General features: G+C 36.4%; 1 protein-coding gene across 2 annotated transcripts; it reads right to left on the bottom strand.

Annotated features, from left to right (window-relative positions):
* Window positions 1-1220: 1220 nt before the first annotated feature.
* Window positions 1221-20227, bottom strand: SOX30 (SRY-box transcription factor 30). Of its 2 annotated transcripts, XM_090289675.1 has the most exons (5): window positions 19222-20227; window positions 17467-17706; window positions 15391-15570; window positions 12734-13226; window positions 1221-1602 (listed from the first exon to the last, which is right to left on the bottom strand). In XM_090289675.1, exons 1-5 carry the CDS (start codon window positions 20225-20227, stop codon window positions 1221-1223), a joined length of 2301 nt encoding a protein of 766 aa, XP_090145801.1. The 2 variants fall into 2 exon arrangements, with proteins under 2 accessions (XP_090145801.1, XP_090145802.1); XM_090289676.1 differs by lacking the exon at window positions 12734-13226 and having other exon boundaries at window positions 1484-1602.
* Window positions 20228-20605: the final 378 nt, after the last annotated feature.

Genomic DNA, 20605 nt, shown 5'->3' on the forward strand with positions numbered 1-20605 from the left:
AGGTTTAAGTAACAGGGTCTCAATTTGCATAAGTTATACAGATCACTGAGGGAAAAGTGTATTGGTTTGTGGCTATTTCCAATCATCAATTCACTATAGATCTTTTTTACCATGATCCCATCTTTTGTGATCCTGATCCCATTCTAAAACGGTTCTCTCCATCCATAAATGGGCACTTACCAAGAGGTCACACTGCAAGTAGGATTTTTTTGCTCTTTGTGAATGAACAGATTCCAACGTGCTGTTACACGAACTCTATGGTTATAAGGACAGTTGCTTGAACCAAATCTGGAAGAGCCCTTCCAATATGAGGAGTGCTTAAGGCACACGTAAATGTGTAAAGAGTTTGGAAATGGCATTGGAATATGTGCACAACATCTTCATTAACAGAGTTTTTGGTGTCATGTAAGCTAATAGAATCTGTAATTCTGGAGGCTATTAAGTAAAAATAAATATTTGTATGTCGTATGAAAACCATCCTCATTTTAAGAATACACGTTTTGCCAATTTCTATCCCCTGAACAGAAAATATCCAACATAGACAATTTTATCTATGTTTATTTAATTGTAATAAAAGTAGAACAATGAATGCCAAATGGGAAAATATATCCAAAATAGATGATCAAAATGTTTAGAGACAGAAATGACTAATTTAGCTAAAGGAATTACCCCAGGTGACATTAAAATACATTTGCAACTTATAGTTGGTTATCAGTATAAGTTAAATTTAGTAACTGAGTCCCAATTCACTACAAAAAGTTATCAAAATATTTTCAAAATGTTACATAAAAATTGACATCCATAAGTATTACATAAAGACCAAACAAAAATTATATAAGAAAAATAAGTAAGTGTATCCCAAAATAAAATACAAATCCCACTTGTCATGCCAGATGTACACTCTCTTTTCCCTCACATATCATTGTGAGTATTCAGTATTTTGCATGTTCCAAGATAAAGTGATGATAATATATGTTGATGCAAATTTCTGGCATAAAAATAAACTACTTTGTATCTTAAATATTCCTACAATGAAACATTTGGGACTCCAGTTTCACTAATAAAAACTTAATGAAGGCATAAATTGCATTTCGTTTGACTCCTCAAATCATGGCTGAAAACTCTCAGCAAAGCATTCTAGGCTTTTTTTTCCCCTCACACCAACTGACCCAGAATATATTTTTAAAAATGTTTATTTTCTGTGCATATCTGTTTAAAAATTATAAATTCCTGAGTACTTTATCTTCTTTCTCCTCATCACTATCAGTGACATTGACTTGCTGGATGCTAGAGGGAATTGATGTAGAGACAGTTAAGACGGTCTCCAAGACGCTGATGTCCAGTTGAGGCATGGGACTGAGGTGTCCTTCCCCACTGTGGCCATGACTGTTATAGTAAGAGGTCCCATCCATGCTCTCACAACTCCAAGAATCTTCAATGTGTGTGTGTTCATCTGCGTGGTCTCTGAAAGAATAGTCTCTATTTAAAGCTGAAAAGACAGCCTCGTGTTTTTGGTACCTGTCTTCATAACAACCAAAGCATTCTGGCATTGGACTTGGAAAGTTTCCATAGCCAAAGGGAGGCCGACTATAAGGGCACGTGCTGCAGCAGAAAGACAAAAGAGGAATTAGATCATACATACCTTGTCTAGATATTGCCTTGTATACAGACTAATTGATCAAGTTTAACTGCATCCTCTTTGGGGCCTGGAAAGTTCCCAAAATAACTTTCTGCTACCACTGTATTCCTTTGACCTTTTACTACTGCTTAGCCCCAACATAAAATAAAAGGCAAAGTGAGCTTGTGACTGACGTACTTACTAGACTAGTATCTCTTATCAGCCTTCAGCTTCCTTCTGAGCCTTGATAAAATAAAATAAAATAATTGCTTATCTGGGCCTTTCTCTCCTGATGCCTTACACCATGTAAGGTTTTGGAAATGCAGGCATGTGTTGTGCCGCTTTAAAAAACTGACAGTAAGTAGTGCCACAATTACTCTTAGGAATATTCAAAACAAAGCTTATGGAGGAAAAATGTATAATTGGGTTGAAATCAAGAGCTCCTGGGGAAGCCCTGAAACAGAGGATAACAATTTCACTTTTTAATTGACATCCAATAATAAAGTAAGTTAAAAACAGTCAATAACAGGAAGATTTAGAATTGATATTAAACTGTCATTTTAAAGATCTTTCCAAAAAAAAAAAATTGGAGGGCAGAAATGTAAAGAATTAAAATGATTATTTTGATGATTTTTAAAAGAAAAAAAAACTGATGGTTTTTTAAAAATTCTGCCAGCCAAATTCATTTTTCAAAAAAAAAAAATTGTCTTTACTTTATAAAGTATTTATTCTCCCTTTCAAAGGCACCGAACAGGAATTGTAGGAAGAAGTATAGAGAAAAGTCCAGTTGAGACTTCCCTGGACTCATGGACTCCATCTAGTGACAGACAACATGAACATAATAAACATAATGTCATAGCAAAATCCATGACAAAATGAGTGTTTAATTTCATGCTCCCACATTTTAAAAAGGAGCAAACTTTGTTTCCTTCCCTTTAAAAACGTAAGTATGATAATGTACTAAATTATCATCTCAAACTCTTTGAAAGTATGGTTAATATTCAGTGATTTGGTGTCTCAAGTGCTAGGGACCTTGCCCATGTTAAATATCACAAACAGGAGTTAAAAGTTTTTAAAATGTTTAAATTTAATATATATATGTCTTGAACAACTGTGCTTCCAGCTATGACTTTGTTCCTGTAACTGTTCTGCCTCAAGTCTCCCCAGCCATTAAATTCCACAGATACTTCAAGGGGGTGCTCAAAGCTATCACCTCCACCAAGCATCCGCATCAGCTAAAGACAACTCAACCACTATTTTTCTCTGAACCGAATGTAGCCAAGATACTATGCAAAGGTTGGTGGAGAATTTATTTTAAAGAGTCTAAAAACTAGGCATGTACTAGGCATGTGCTAAAGTTTAAAATGCAAACATCACATGGCTATATTGGTGTGTTACGAGAAGTTAGTGTTCTATCAAAGAACAAAAAAAAAAAAAAATCAATTAATCACAAAGGTAATCCTAAAAGGTAATACGGACGAAAATGATCAACTGTAGAAGCATGATGGTGATGGAAAAAGCATCAAATAGAATTAGCAGAATAATAATATTAGCCAGCATTTAATAAGCATTTACTGCACTGTGTTTTCTAGGCAGTGCCTAAGGAGTATATGTGTTACCTTAAATATTCCTTAGAATCACTCTATGAGATAGGTATTATATCTCCATTTAACAGATGAGGGGACAGAGCCTTAAAGAGATTAAGAACTTGCTTGAAGTCATAAGATTGGTAAGTAGTAGAATAGAATCAGGTCATCTGACTCCAGAACTTGTTCTCCCAACGACCATGGCACATCACCTGGGCACTCGTTCTAGCTGTGCCACTTACAAACCTGGTAGTGTTAAGTAAATCTTAAGTTATCTGAACCTTAGGGCCTCCTTATATAAAACAGGGATAATATTGCTTATTCTGTCCACTTAAAAGGCCTGTCATAAGGAACTTGGGAGAGGATGTATATTGAGTACTTTGGAAACTAGAAACACTCTCAATGTATGATTAGTTAGCCTTATAAGAAGTCATGTTTAATGATGTATTGGTAAATACACACGTACATGTATATTTTGCTTTTATTTTTAAAAAGAAAAAAAAGTAAAGATAAAACAAAATCTAATGAAAACGGTCACCTATAGGAGGACAGAATGTAGAGGAAAGGAGACTGGAAGGCATGCTAGAGTTCTCAAAATGTACCTTATATTATGATTTAAAAGGCAAAAAAAAAAAACTGATTTTTTTTAAAAAGGCAAATATAGAAATTCTGACTTTGATACCACACATTTTACATAATTAAACTGAATTTTTTAAAAAGTAAACCCTAAAAATTGAAAGTAAATAAACTGAAGTTTATGTTAAGTTGCAAGTGCCTTAAATATGCAGAGAAAACTATTTCAAGATCATTTAAATCTGCTATTTTTATTGCATCGTTCTGGTAAGACATGATCAATGAAGAAAAAGAATCACAAATAAGTCTTAAACTGTATGCAGTAATTTCATTGTGATATTGCTGCTTTGAAACTATTCATATTGTTTTGAAACCATACTGTCTTCATGTATATAGGTATACGTATATCAGGAAAAAGAACATTTGGTAGGATAAAGCAAGTAAGTGGTGCTTTTATTATCATTAGGAACCAAGATTTTTAGGGGAAAAGATACTAAGAACATAAAATCAAAGAACCTCATTTGAAACTCTATGATATTACATTTGTTTTATAAATATTAATAAACTCTAATTTTCTCACAAAAATACCTATTTTCATGGAAAAGACCTACATAACATGTTAATTCAGTAGCAATAAGCATCCCTATTGCCCAAACTGATATTTCTAAATATCACTTTCAGTAAAAGAAACTTGGATATCTCAGTAAAATGGCTGATTCCAGGTCCGGTATAAATAAGGTATAGGATGAGTCTGGGACATATTGTGCCAGAGAGGGAAAAAAAAGGTATTAAATCAAAGATCAAGGACACAGGAGCAAAGTTGTAGCCAACTAGACAAAAAAGGGGAACATCTGAGCATCAAAAGATAAATAAGTAATTACTGTAAGGTATTAAAAAATACCAAATATATAAAAACCCACTTGTTCATAATGATATTCTCAAAACAAATCAAGATTCACTAACATGTGGAAAGAATCAAGAGCTGACTCTGCCCTTCCATATTTCAGAGAAATCAAATAGTTGGTGAGGGAAAGTTTTTCTTCATAAAAGAATTCCAGCTAAGAAATGAAGGAATAGTAAATCAGAAAATCACCATTTTAGAATCTCATGGGTCTAGGTAACAATCACCATAGCTACTAAAATAATTATGCTGGTATTTCTCAACCTTAGGTGACTGTTAGAATTACATGGGAAACTTCTAAAGAATACTGCTACCCAAGTTCTACCCCCCCCACCCCCAGATTCTGATTTATTTGGTCTGAGATCTCCAAGTGATACTACTGTACAGAAGAGAATTGAGAAGCACTGCTTTAGTGGGGAAACTTATGATCAGATCGATAGTACCTGAACCTAGAGATCATTCTAACATCACTAACAAAGAAGACTTCATATGCCTCTTGATGTGATAAAATACAAAGTACAAAGAGGTATCATTGCAAAAATTAAAAAAAATTAAGCCTGAATCTAATCTAGTTACAAGATATAACTATCATTTTATAGGAAAAATGGGTGATAGGGAAACATGCTAAACAATACCCAAGGATGTATGTAATAAGCCAAATCCAGGATGTGGATAATTTCTTGTTTCTTCAGTAAATACATGGTATTAAAAAAGGTAAATATTATTGTAGCATAAAAGAGGCTTAAGAGACATAATCATATCCGATGCGTATTCCTTGCTTGGATCTTGGTTTAGACAAACTAATTTTGAAAAGACTGTTCTGTGACAATGGAAAAAATTAAACAATAAGGAATCATTAATTTTTAGGTCTAAAAATAGTAGGATGTCATTTTTTCAAATTCTTAACTAGTAAATGTAAATACTGATGTATTTACAGGTGAAATTATATGATGTCTGTAAGTTGCTTTAAAATCCTTAAGACACCTTCCCCCCAAAAGTAGGGGAAATAAATGAATGAAGACTAGCTAAAATGTTGATAATTGTTGAAGCTGGATGATGGGTACACAGAGATTAGTCCATCTGCTTTGCATATGAAAACTTCTATCATAAAATGGTAAATAGAGCAAAAATAAAATATTATTCATGGCTTCTCTGATTTAGTAATATGCATGTAAGGGTCCTCCGTGTCTTTTCATGGCTTGATAGTTCATTTCTTTTCAGCACTGAATAATATTCCATTGTGTAGACATAGTTTCCAATTCATTTCGATAAATACCAAGTAGTGTGAATGCTGGATCCTATGGTAAGAGTATATTAAGTCTTGCAAGAGACTGCCAAACTGTCTCCCAAAGCGGTTGTACCATATTGTGCGTTCCCGCCAGCGGTGAATTAGAGTTTCCTTTGCTTAACATCCTCACCAGCATTCAGTGTTGTCAGTGTTTGGGATTTTGGCAATTCTGATATGTGTATAGTAGTATCTCACTGTTGTTTAAATTTGTAATTCCCTAAGGGTATATGATGTGGAACATACAATTCCGTATGAGTTTTAGGATCAACTTTTCCATTTCTGAAAAAAAAAAAAAAAAGCCATTGGGATTTTAAGAGTGATTGTATTGATTCTGTAGATCACCTTGGGAAGTATTGCCATCTTAACAATATTAAGTCTTCCAATGCACGAACACCTTTCTATTTATTTACGTCTTCTTTAATGTCTTTCAGCAATGTTTTACAGTTTTCAGATTATAAGTCTTGCACCTCCTTTGTTAGATTTATTCCTAAGTATTTTATTCTTTTTGATGCTATTATAAATGAAATTGTTTTCTTAATACCTTTTTTGGATTTTACTCATTACTTGTTGCTAGCATATAGAAATACAAGTGGGCATCCTTGTCTTGTTCCCAAACTTAGGGGGAAAAGCTTTGGTGCTTCATCACTGACTAAAAATTTTAATGTGGGCTTTTGATAAATGTTCTTTATCATGTTGAAGAAGTCCCCTTCTATTCTTAGTTTTCTAAATAACTTTGAAATTAGGAATTGATTTTTATCATGAAAAGGTGTTGGATTTTATCAAATGTGTTTTCTGCAGCAATTGAAATGATCAGGCAGTTTTGTGCCTTCATTCTATTAGTGAAGTCTATTACGCTGATTGATTTTCAGATGTTAAACCACACATAACATTCCTGGGGTAAATCCCACTTGTTCTTGGTTTGTAATCCTTTTATTATGTTGTTAGATCCAGGGTGCTAGTATTTTGTTGAGTATATTTTACATCTATATTCATAAAATATATTGATCTGCAATTTTCTTCCTTGTGATATCTTTAACTTTGGCAACAGAGTAATGTTGGCCTTAGAAGTATTGTTTCTTACACTTTTTATAAGAGTTTGAGAGTAATGATGTTAATTCCTCTTTAAATGTTGAGTAGAATTCACCAGCGAAGCTCTCTAGTCCAGGGCTTTTCTTTGTTGGGAGGTTTGGATTACTGATTCGATGTCTTGATACAGGTCCATTCAGATTTTCTGTTTCTCCTTAAGTCAGTTTTGGTAATTCATGTATTTCTCCATTTTATCTTGGTTACCCAAGTTGTTGGTATACAATTATTCATTATATACTTTTATAATCATCCTTATTCCTGTGGGGTCAGAAGTAATGTAAACAATTTCATATCTGATTTTCATAGTTTATGTCTTCTTTCTTTTTTCTTAGTCTCGATAAAGGTTTTGTCAATTTTGTTGATCTTTTCACAAACCAGCTTTTGTTGACTTTTCTCTATTTCATTAAATTCTCTACAGTAGTCCCTCTCTATATCACGTTCACTTATTGCAGCCTCACTGTATCGCGGGATTTTTAAAAATATTATATTTAATTATCGTGAATTTTTCACTATATCGCAGGATTTTGCTGTACTGTATACATATGTTGTTAAAGTTACGCATGTTTAAGAGTGTAGAATAAATGTAAGGTTCCTACTTCGTGGGGGAGGGGGGGTCTAGAACATAATACCCGCGATAAGTGAGGGAATACTGCATTGTTTTTCAATTATTTATTTCATTTCTCTCTAATCATTATTATTTCCTTCCTTCTGCTAGCTTTGGGTTTTCTTTGCTCTTCTTTTTTCAGTTCCTTAAGGTGTAGAGTTGGATTGTAGATTTGAGATCTGTTTTTTAAAATATAGGTCATTACCGCTATAAACTTCTCTATCATCACTGCTTTCACTAAAAAATCCGTTTTTGTATTTTGTATTTCATTTTCATACACTTCAAAGTATTTCCTAATTTCCTTCATGATGTCTTATTTGACCATTGGTTGTTTAAGAGTATGCTGTTTATTTTCATATATTTGTGAATTTTCCACTTTTCTTTCTGTTATTGATTACTAGCTTCATTCCATCATAATTAAAGAAGAAATTTGGTATGATTTCAACCTTCTAAAGTTTTGAAACCTATTGTGTGATTTAACATGCAGTCTGTCCTACAGAATATATCATGTGCACTTGAGAAGAATCTATATTTTGTTGTTGGATGGAATATTTTATATACATAATATATATCAAATATATGATTTATATTTAGATCTAGTTGGCTTATAGTGTTGTAAAGTCTTCTATTTCCTTATTAATCGTCTTCCATTTTTGGATGGATGGTCTTCTATCCATTATTTAAAGTTAAGTATTCACAGATAACATTGAAAAGCTAAAACAAGGCAAGGATGCCCACTCTTGCCACTTTTATTTAACATAGTATTAGAAGTCGTAGCCAGAGCAATTCGGCAAGAAAAAGAAATAAAAGACATCCAAATTGGAAGGGAAGAAGTAAAATGGTCTCTACTAGTAGATGACATATTATATATAGAAAACCCTAAAGACTCCACAAAAAACTGTTAGTACTAGTCAGTGAATTCAATAAATTTGCAAAATCAATATACAATATTGATATACAAAAACCAATTGTGTTTCTATACACTAACAACAAACTACCATAGAAATTTTAAAACAATCCCATTTACAATTGTATCAGAAAGGAAAAAATACCTAAGAATAAATTTAATCAAGGAGGTGAACAACCCATACACTGAAAACTATAAGATACTAATGAAAGAAATTAAAGAGAGACAAATAAATGGGAAAATATTCCATGTTAATAGATTGGGGGAAATAATATTAAAGTTTCCACACTATCCAAAGAAATCTACAGATTCGATGCAATGACTATCAAAGTTCCAATGGCATTTTTTTCAGAGAAATAAAACAAACAATCTTAAAATTTGTATGGAACCACAAAAGACCCCAACTAGCCAAAGCAATCTTGAGAAAGAAAAAATATGGAGGCATTTCATGCCCTAATTTTAAACTATATTATAAAGCTACAGTAATCAAAACAGTATGTTATTGGCATAAAAACAGACACATATGTCAATGGAATAAAATAGAGAGCCCAGATATAAGCCCACATGTATATGAGCAATTAATTTATGACAAAGGAGCCAAGAATATATGGGGAAAAATAATATCTTCAATAAGTGAAAAACTAGATTGCCACATGCAAAAGAATAAAACTGGAGCCTATGTTATACCATAACACAAAAATCAACTCAAAATGGATTAAAAGCTTGAACATAAGACCTTGATCATAAGAACATGAAACTCTAAGAAGAAAACATAGGAAGTAAGCTCCTTCACATTGGTCTTGGTGATGATAGTTTGGATTTGACACCAAAAGCAAAAATAAGCACATGGGACTATGTCAAGCTAAAAAGCTTCCACACAGCAAAGGAAATAGTGCATTCAGCTAGATAGTAAATTGTTCATATTTAAATTTCATGTTTCTAGACAATTATTGGAGGAGGTAGTCCATGTTAGCTAAGTCTATCATGTTTGTGTGGGGCCTTTAAGTTCCCTCCTCCATAACATTTAGGGAAAATGTTGTATATGTCCATAGATTAGATGTGCATTATTATGGGAAGTGGTTCCACAACTTAAATCAAATTCTTTTTTTTTTAAAGGAAACTTTTTTGTTTGTTTATTTTATTTTTAGAGAGAGGGGAAAGGAGAAAGAGAGGGAGAGAAACATCACTGTGTGGTTGCCTCTCACTCACACCCACAACTGGGGACCTGACATGCAACCTATTCATGTGCCCTGACTGGGACTCGAACCAGCGACACTTGGCTCACAGGCCAACGCTCAATCCACTGAACCACAGCAGCCAGGGCTAAATCAAATTCTTAAATAGGCCTATAACCCAAACAAAGGTAAAGGATAATTGCATTTAACCTTTGATATGTTGCCTGAAATTTTACAGTTAAGATGCAATATATTCTCATAAATCTGGAAAATTTTTTGACTCACCTTCCCATATATATGTCTGTATATATGTATGTATATACATATGTTTAAACAAATATACGTAGATTATATTTTCTATATATTTCAAGCTAACAAATTCCCATTTGTCTTTCATATCTATAATTTCAACAGACATTAAAACACATTTATTTACTCAATGGCCAACAGAATAAAGATCCTAGAAATCTCTTTGTTCGAAAAGTATAAATACTGCAAGGAGGAGGAAGGAGAGGCAAAAGAGTGCAGGAGAAAATAAGTAATCTAAGAGGGGAGCAAAAGGGAAAAAATTGGAACTATTGTAACAATACAATCAATAAAATATACTTAAAAAATAAGTAATCTAAGAAATTAATGCAGTACAGAAAGAGAGTGTTTCAATAGGCACAGTATGAAGATGGTTAAGACTGGAAAGAAGGAAGGAAGATCGTAGCTCTCAGAGCTAGGGATCAGCACTTTTGAGTTTATCTGTTTTATAAAATGACTTCTCGATTAAACTGGCTAATGTCTTTGATTTTTACTCTAGATAACAGGGCAAAATGGACTGCTTGAAAAATATGTATATTTGATACATATTTATACAGTTGATATATCAAACATCATTTCAAGTACAATAGTAAATAATTCCACACATGAATGGATTAGATTAGGAGAGAATATTATTTATAGAAGATTCTGTTATCTGTTATCAACAGGAAAATTGAGAAGGAATCCATTAATTTTCTCATTTAGCCAGGCTGGATTTTACTAAAATATACTATCTAAACAAGCATAAATAAGATTATCCATTTCCTTGGGGAAAGTATCATCATATACATATAGGTAGAAGTTAGAAAAGCAATCAAACAATATTGTAATTTATAAGGTTGATCTTCTGTTTGGAAAACTATATGCAGCTTAATGTTTATAGCTGACATACTGCTTTGACTTTCTTAAACGAAATAAAATTCAATATTATACTACTAATTCACTTCATTTGGTTCCTCCAATAGCATCATTATTAACTGACAATATGACATTCAAGATACAGATATAGTTTCCGTCCTCTAATAACTTACTTTCCAGAGTTTCTTTTTAAAACATGCTTTAAATTATCAGATAATTTGTACATTAACAGCTAACTCCTATAAGCCTTGTCAAGAGTAAGAAAGATAAACTTCCTATAATTTTATCTATTTATTGTATAAGGAAACATTATCTGCCTGCCCAATAGTCCACTTGACTACATGAGTTTTCCATCCAAAAGTACATGTTTTCCATATGAATCTCTGCTAGCAACTAACAGTTGCCAATCAAGAAGAGCCATTAAATTGAGAAGCCTTACTGACATAATGAAAATAATAAACACGGAATTCGAAATCAGATAGACAAACTAAGTTTGACCACTGGCTCTGCCATTTACTAGTTGTGTGACCTTAACAAAGATATTTAACATCTGATAATTTATCTGAAAAACTGGGGAGTGTTATATCCAAGTCACAGGGTTTTTGTGAGAATTATACGTAGCAATGTCTTATTCTCAAAGCGGAAAAAAGAAAAAAGAAACAGTGATTGGAGTGAGATTCAGGGACGCAGCCTCTTCTAGAAGCCTCTTTTCCATCTTTCCTGTGAGTAAACTGGTCCAAGTCTTTCCTGTACCACAAAACGAACTTGCAGATAAAATTTCTGCGGTTTTTGTTGGTGGATCTTGACTTTCTAAGATTGATCTCAAACCTGCGCATTTATTAAATTCCATCTACGTCCTTAGCACTCTTCTTATTTCTAGAAAACACTGTAAAATTCTCTACAATTCCTATAAAATATCCAGACCTAGAAGACAGCAATGAGGAGAAATTATCAACCCCTGGCCTTAGGAGTCTCTTGAGATTTGATTCCTTGACCTAAAAGACTCTGAAAGCTGCTAAAGACAAAGAGAACCTATGGGAAAAACAAAACAAACCTCAGATAGCAAAATCTTCCTTTCTCCTAATCTGATTCCCTAGTTCCACTTTCTTCCAGTCCTGGGCTAAGTAAGGACTTGAAAGCAAGCAATCCCATTATGATTAGAAGCAACATAATATATAGCTCAAAAGTCCTCTCCTTGAGGCATTGGTATACCTAAGTGGGGAGTAGTTTTACACTTTAAATAAGCAACAGAAGACTGGTGTTAGACACATAACACTCCAATCTCAAGAGAAACCCTCTACATACTTAACAACAAAAAGTAGAGGTTAACGCCACTCTGTCAGAATGTTTACAGGGAGTTAAGTTCCAAAATGAAAAGTGACCAATTTGTTTTCCCTAGATATTTCCCTATGAAAATAAATTCATTGGCTTGTAATTTATATGGGAAATTGGGGGGTTAAAAAGGGCATTAAGAGGGAGTATAACTTTAGACAAATCATCTAACCTCTCAGACCAAGTGCTGTCCTCTACACCCTTGCTATTCAAAGTGTGGTCCACAAACCAGCAACAGTCAACTGTCACTGGAGCTGAACAGCACTTGCCCTATTAGGTGGGGTGTGTCCTCGTCTAGCCCCGTTGGCTCCCCCAGTCCTCATCTAGCCCCTTTCATGTATTTATGTTAACTGCTCAGCCCCTATTCAGCCTATAACCTAAAGTAAATTCCACACAGAATTGAAGAAGTCCCCTTTTCAGTAAAAAAGAGATGCCTTCAGAGGTAAAAACTCATTAGATGTATCTATTTTTAGGCGAAAGGAAATAGAAGTTCATTTACCTTGATGGGAAGTAGTGAGGTCCAGGTAGGAAGTAAGGATGATGAAAAGAAAATCGAGGTGGTGTCCCAAACAGTGCGGCTGGATGGCCAAGGGGAGGAGGCTGGTAGACATGTGAGTGTGGAAGAGGAGGAGCCTGGGGGATTGGCGTACTTATGGGACAAGAGGAAACGCTGGGACACTCCCTGGGAGGTGAGATGGCCAAGGTTGCAAATCTGGCATGGGCAGTACTTGCACTAGCTGAGATCCTGCTGGTGCTCTCAGGAGAGACAGGTGTGGGTCTCTGTATAGAGCCATTGGCTTCAGAATGCAGCTGATGAGTGTCTGTCTGGGAGGGCCCAGCAAAGTGCTGGGGTGGGAGTGTTGGGCAAAGGGGCAGACTTGGAGCCTGGACAGCTGCCTGAGTGGTACTGGAAACGGTGGGCTGAAAAAGTGTGATGGGGCTTAGGCGCTGGACTGGAGGAGTGGGCAGCTGCATGGCAGGTGGGGTTTCACCTTCAGAAATAAAAACAGCATAGGTCAGTCAGGCATTAACTGAGTCACTCCATTTTTTTTTTTTCAGTTTAATTTAATAAACCGTGCAACTAAAAGCCTCAGTTACTACCTTACATAACAGCATCACCATATCCAGCCACTCTATTTATTTCCTTATAGCATTTTGAACAAACTAAAGTCATCCTGTTTACTTATATTTTTTGGTTTCTCTTTCTCACCTAGATTCTAAATGCTATGAGAGGAGGGAGACCTTTTCTGTTCTGGACACTGCTATTATCTCTGAGGCTCTAAACTCTGCTTGACACTGAATAGGTGCTCAATAATTTTTTAATGAATAAAATTATTGAGTGATGGAATATAAGACAAATACACACAATGCTGGTACGTATGCATACATGTTTCTAAAAGAGATAATATGAAACTCTGACAGTGGCTGCTTTTAAGGAGTGCTTGTCTGGGAGAGGAGGCAGGGCAGGGGAGCAGTGGGAAAAGCTAGACTTTCATTTTATACCTATAAGTACTGTTTGAATTTTTATTATCTAAATATATTAATTTTATTTTTAATATTAATAGAGGTTTCAATGTAGTGGCATGGGTCATTTTTCTTTTGTATACTTCTGTATATTAAACTAAATTATGAACGACATTTAATTTTTTAATTAAAAAACTAAAGAAACAATTAGTAAAATTATTTCACTTTATTGCATTTAATGTGAATACAGAAGGAAATTTTCATGTGAGAACAGGACTTGCCACAGGTCAATCTGTGACAGATGCGAAAGGCACGCTATTGCAGCAGGACATGACAAATATGACACAATTTTTAAAGACAAGTAAAACAACCCTGCATTTGATCTTTCTGTTCCTGAGGAAGTGAGGACTACTAATTGAGTTACTAAATTATCCCAATGACACAATTAACCTAAATTTAGCTAATCTTTTCCAAAGAAATATAGAGAAACCATAGCAATAGAGTCATGATCTAGTTTATTCCAATGCAGTTAGTTAGGTCTCTGTTAATATAAGAGATGCAGTCAAAGAACAGCCTCAATGGTTAGAAATGTCTCTGTCAGAGGCTCAAAGGAATGTGGATCGCCTCTCAGCCTTGTCCAGGTAAGAACTTTCCATCCTTCCTTCTCTCCAGATAAGGCCGATAATACACATCTTGAACCTGGAGGTAGAGAATTAAGGGATATATCTATCTGTTTCAAGAGAGCCTCTGACCGAGTGAAGTAGAGGCCACACAGAACCAGGCTGTAAATGAAGCTGTCCTGATTCTCATTTGATGGGGTTACTTGGGCACAAGCTTTAGTGAGGCCTTTCCTGATAATTCAAGAATAAACTAATTTCCCTCCTCCTTGTTCCCTCAGAACCTGTAAATCTATTCCTTTTTAGAAAATATTATAAATCTTTATTATTATTTACATATCTTCCACCCCAACCACAACCATGAAGCTGGGAGCCTGAGAGCAGAAATCATTTTATTCATGTTTATGTCCCCCACTATCTAGCACAGAACCTGGTTCATAATAGCTAAGAAAGGTATGACTTGATGAAAGAAAGAACAAACTAACAAGCCTATAGCTAATAGCACTTCTACCATTGACCCGGGATAACGAGATCTAAACCTCCTCTAAACAACTATGAAACCATAAAATCTCTCAAAGTTGTATTAATTGAATTATCACTGCACTCAAGTCATCAGCTCCTAAAAGCTACCTTTGAGTCAGATTTCTTTTCTCCATAACCATTATAAGAAGCTCTTAGTCCTCAGTAAAGTAGAATGGTCTTTCTGGGCAAAGGAAACATAAATTATAGAAGCTGTACAGACCATTCCTTTTATCGCAGTTACTGAAGAAGGGACTCATTTTTTAGCTGATAACAAATGTTCTTTTCTCCCAAAGATATTTCTATAACAGAACGGGTGCCAATGAGATAAGGGGTGTTAAATCATACACATGGTATATTTGCAACTCTGGCAAACCAAGTTCTTTGACATCTACTGAACATTTTCCTCCTCCAATTTAATGTTTTCACTTTATTCATTTTCCCCTTAATATTGTTTTTTCTAAATTCTTAAGCTAACAGAAATAAAATTTCAACTTGAAGTAAAATTGTCACAGAGCTATTTAAAAATTCATAATCAACAGTAAAATCAACTCACCAACTGGATGAATGATGGTGTTCTGTAGGCTGGGAATTACCACAGAGTAGGTAGGTGAGTGGTAAGGATAAATTGGTGTAGGATTTGTAGAGGTGATATTTTGTGTGGTGCCAGGAAATACATTGGAAACACTTAGAGGGAAGCGTTTTCGCTTCCCTGGCCGAGGCTGATAAACCCAACCTACAGAAGAAAATTAACTATTTTTAATTTGAACATATAGCCCTTATTTATAGCCTTTAAATAGTTCTTTATATACAGGGTGAAGCAAAAGTAGGTTTATTAATTGTTGATATGAAAAATACTACAACAATTGATGAATAATGCAAGAATAAAATCTGTTCCATGTACTCATAATTATAAACATACTTTTACCCTACCCTGTATTAAGAGTCCATGACACTTCTGTTTTTAAAAAATAAGTTATTGTCTAAAGTATCTTTCCAGCTCTATGATACTACTTCTGTGCATTTTAGCATATATATCCATATGCTTCTAACTGTGGCCAACATTCTAACCCATAATTCCAAGGAAGGCCAAGTCAAATGTCTTATATCCAAAGACACATTAAATCTGTAATAAAATCAACATTAAAGGCATTGGGTTTAAACCGCAAAGCTTTTCCTCTACCTATAAAACAATGCTCCAGTCAGACAGTATTTGTGTCTTCCTGTTCCCTTACTTTCTATAAGATATAGTTGTCTCTGTCTTGCACTGAAATGGTCACTAATGAGCAATCACTATTTCTATGTCTAATTTAGGAAGAATTACTCACCTAGACTTGGCATTCTCCAAGTCCACAAACCACCTAATTTCCTTCCAAAGTCAGAAGAGTGGACTTATGGCAGTAATAGTCACAGTATAACCAGGAGAACGGCTGGTTCCCTATAACAGCTGTCTCTGACCCCCTCCCCTCACCCCTGGAACCTCTTTGCTCATACTTTAGAAAAAAATAATTCTTTTTCTACCATGCACAGTCATGCTGGCTGCTATGCACTGTACAATGTCCTCACTGCTGGAGAGAAACTCAGAATTCATTTCAAACTACATCATGGTGAAGATAAATCTATCAACCAGAAGGCAGGACTATGTTCTGATAACCATATAATATTAAAATAGAGTACAGTGTTATTATGTTAATCCCTGAATTCTCATTGTCTTTAAGTGTGCATTGCATTTTTTTCTATTGCTATAATTTTAAAACTTTGTTTTCTAGTATGGAGGGGGGGTGGGCAAAAATGGTATTTATAAAAAATTGTGAATTTATTCTTACAAACTTCAGTCACCTTCAAGTACTCTCCATTTGATGCAATACACCTATCAAGATGTTTTTACCACTGCTCAAAACATTTTTTGAACTCATGGATTTTGATGCCTGTTAGTGCTTTTGCCATTTTTTGTTTTACCTCTTGTACACTGGCAAAGCATTTCCCTTTGACGATTTTTTTCATCCAGGGAAACAAAAAAAGTCTCACAGGGGTGAGATCACATGAATGGGGAGGGTAGGGCACGAGGGTCATGCCATTTTTGGTCAAAAACTGCTGAACACACAGTGTGGTGTGGGCAGGCACACTCATAAATCACCCACCATGAACTAGGCAAACACCTTGAAAGAGTCTTTGAAAAAAATCACTAAAGCTGTACGCAGCCTCTCACAAAAATGCCAGCTGGTAGGTACACTGATACAGCTGGATTTCTAGAACACTCACCTAGTGGGGAGAGCCTGTACTACAGGGGCCCACCCTCTGGAAGATAATTCCAGTTTTTTTGGGGTCCCCCTTTGTATTATAGCCTAGAACTCTGGTGCTTTTACCTTCATAAGTTTGTATCTATATATTTAATCAAAACCACAGTAAAACTGTATGTTGCCTGGTTTGCATTACTTAGCAAAATAAGAGACCAGGTATCCCTCTGCTTGGTTCTGATTAAGGAAACTTATGCCCAGTATCAATTCAATTATTAGTATATTAGCCATTGTTCTTTATAGAAAAAAATTACACCTTCTTTTCTTTAAACCTCAATCTAACTTAATCTTTACCTAAATAAATCAAAAGAAATTAGCTTTGTTCATTTAATTACCAGGAAATTCCTCTCTGTGCTTTTCTTTAATCTTTTGAGCTTCATCATAATAAGGTTTCTTTTGTTCTTCACTAAGTTTGTTCCACTCTAACCCAAGCTGGACACTGATTTCTGCATTGTTGGCTGCTGGGTTAGCTTTGGCTAGTGCTGGCCGGTGGATCCTCGCCCAAACCATAAATGCATTCATGGGTCGCTTCACGTGACCATTTCTGTCCTTACTGAAGGGAGTATCTGGTATTCCTACATGACAAAAATTAAGAGACTAAATTAACATATCACACACACAGACACAATTTCAAAATGAAATGCACCATTTATATTTATTATTTAAATAGCTGAAGAAAATATACACTTAAATAGCCAAAGAACTGCCAGTGTTCCAGAACTCATTACTCCTGAACTCAGCATTCTAAACTGTGGCTTAGAATGGCTCTTTTCCTCAAAATAATGTATTGTTGAAGATATTGTGGAATAGTGTTGAAGACAGTAAACTGCTGGCTTATTACTTCTTTGAGCTTTGTCAATACCTCTAAAAATCATTAACATTTAGTTTATTTCCCATTAAAAATATTCTATTAATGGGGAACAAGAACTATGGTTTATTGATGACTATAATCCTAGCTCTGTGTAAGTGTTTTCAAAACGCTTCACAGAACTCACTCACATGCTGATGCAGTGCCTATTCAAGTAAAATTATTTATAATAAAGTCACAAAGCCAGTTGAAATTACAATAAAGAAAGTTGACTAAATTCACATCTCTTACATGACTCATCAAAAACAAGTATCTATAAATTTCTTTTATTGTTTCTCTTTTAGGGTTCCTTAATATATAAATATATTAAAATTTTTTAATGCACAAAGGATGAAATAAGTATTGTGAAGAAAGCTTTCCCTTTCTTTCCTTTAGAAAATAAAAACAATGTTTAAAAACTACTTAAGATAAAAGCAAGAGGGTGGGGTGAGGAGAAAGAATCAGTATCAGTAAAGAAAATAAAAACAATAAATATAAAAGTTAATGAAAATATGAAGATGAATATGACTTCCCATGACATTCATTGGCATAGTGTTTCATCTGAATTCAACCTTAAACTAAGAATTTCCTAACTATATACTTGAGAATAATGGATAGAAATAAAATATCTACTTATAGTTGCTACCACTGTAATTATAGTCATTTCTTGTAAAACAATTTTTATAGCTTACTCTATAGCATTGTCATTTTCCAAGTTTTTCTAAGTCCTTAGCTTTTATATTAAAATGTTACATTTAATCATGTATTGTTTTCTAGAAAAATGTTTACTGTTCATTTTTAAAGAAGAAAAATCACCTCAATTCAGTAAAACTTTACTATTTAATAACCATTTTAATTAAACATCATTTTTTCTTCTACTTCTTGATACATGTAAAAAATATTGAGCTACTGTAATACAATATTTTAATTATCTGTAGCATATAAACCGAGGGCTTGGTATTACCTAGCAAAAATATTTTCATTGTTGTGCGTAAACTTTAGTCACATCTTAATCTCAACTTCACTGGGCCTTAAAACAGATATAAAAAAATTGGTAACCTTGAACGTGTTATTTTACTGGAATATGTACAAGTCAATCAGAAGTGATAACTTTGCAGACCTTGCCCTAAAAAGAATGAGATCCAGGGTTTTATTTTTCTAGTTTAGCCTTCTGAACTCCTGACAGATCAGCTACGGGGCAACACAGACGAAATCTGAAAAAGATTCCCCTGCCGCCTAATACCTGCATCTGAGGGGAGCACGGTGAGCGGAACGTCTTTGGTTTCAATTTTTACAGAAGGCTCCAGTAAGGATTGCATTTTAAGAGGCACTGCTGTCAAGGGGACCTTGGTCAATCGAATCAACTCTGAAGGCGGAGGTCCCTGAAATTGGATCTGGGCCCCTGGGGAGACGGTGTGCAGAGTCAAAGGGATCCTAAGGTCTTGCTGGTGTGGCCCAAAGGCGCTGGCTGGCTGGGCCAGGATGACCTCCTTGCTGCCATGGGCCAGCTCGTTAGAGGCGGGCTCCCTGTCGAGCCTGCAGTCCTCGTGGAATCTATCAGGCTCCTCGGTTTTGATGATTCCTTCTCCGATGCCCCTCAGACTTGTGCCTTCCCTGCCTTTCTCTGCGTCTCTCATGACCTTCTCCGCCTCCAACTTGCCCTTCTGGTCCCCTTGGCTACTCTCCAGGGCCGACCCAGGACCTTCCACCTTGGTGGTCCTGGAGGTCCTCGGGCCCGCCTCGGCGGCCGTCAGAGGCCGCACGGAGGTATCCACGTCGGGCCCGAGCTCCTGCCTCTCCGCCTTGACCTGCAGCACTCTAGGCTGCGCCGTGTGCAACTCGGGCCTGCAGGGCACGCCCTCGGATGTGGGCGGTGGCGGCAGCAGCAGCAGCTCGGGCCTCGGCTGCAGCAGCCGCGCCTGCGCGGGCAAGGCAGCGGCGTCTTCGTCCTGGGCCGGCGGCAGTGGTGTCCCTGGCGGCAGCAGCAACATCTGCTCCGTCTTCACCTGTAGCAGCCGCCGTGCCGAGGGCTGTACGCCCGACGCCGGTGCGTCACCGCACGGCGAGGCCACGGACGCGATGGCTGCCGCGCACGGAGCTGGAGGCGACGCAGGGGTCTCCGCCGCCGCTGCCCGAAAAGGGGTACCCACAACTGGCAGCTGGGGCGGAGCGGGGCGCAGTGGACGCGGCGGGGTGGCCCGCGGCAGTCGGCGTGACTGGGGCGACGGCTCCGGCCTGGCTTTCTCCATGGGGACAGGGTGTCGCCCCGGCCTGGTCCGGGACCGCATTGTGATCTCAGCCGTTTGTTGGCGACCCTCCCCCACCCTCTTTCGGTTAAGATCCTTCCAAAGCCTTTGCTACCCAGAACCCTACGCGGTTCAAAAAAGAAGGCCTTTGTCGTGGCCTCGACCAATCACAAGCGTCCCAGGATCCCTGTACTGCCAATCACAGGTGCGTTTTCCGGCTCCTCCCGCCCTCCGCTCTTGCTTTGTGCAGAGCCTCGAACCGCCCTCAATGGCCTGGGCAGCCGCACGTGCCACACGCCGACCGTTTTTCCCCTTTTTCTCTGACTCCCGCTTTTCCAGAGTTCTCTTACGCTTGGCCATTGTCCTTACTTACCCGCCCCC

This window comes from Furipterus horrens, unplaced genomic scaffold (genome assembly GCF_987537825.1).
Source record: "Furipterus horrens unplaced genomic scaffold, mFurHor1.1.pri manual_scaffold_10, whole genome shotgun sequence".
NCBI classification, from domain to species: Eukaryota; Metazoa; Chordata; class Mammalia; order Chiroptera; family Furipteridae; genus Furipterus; species Furipterus horrens.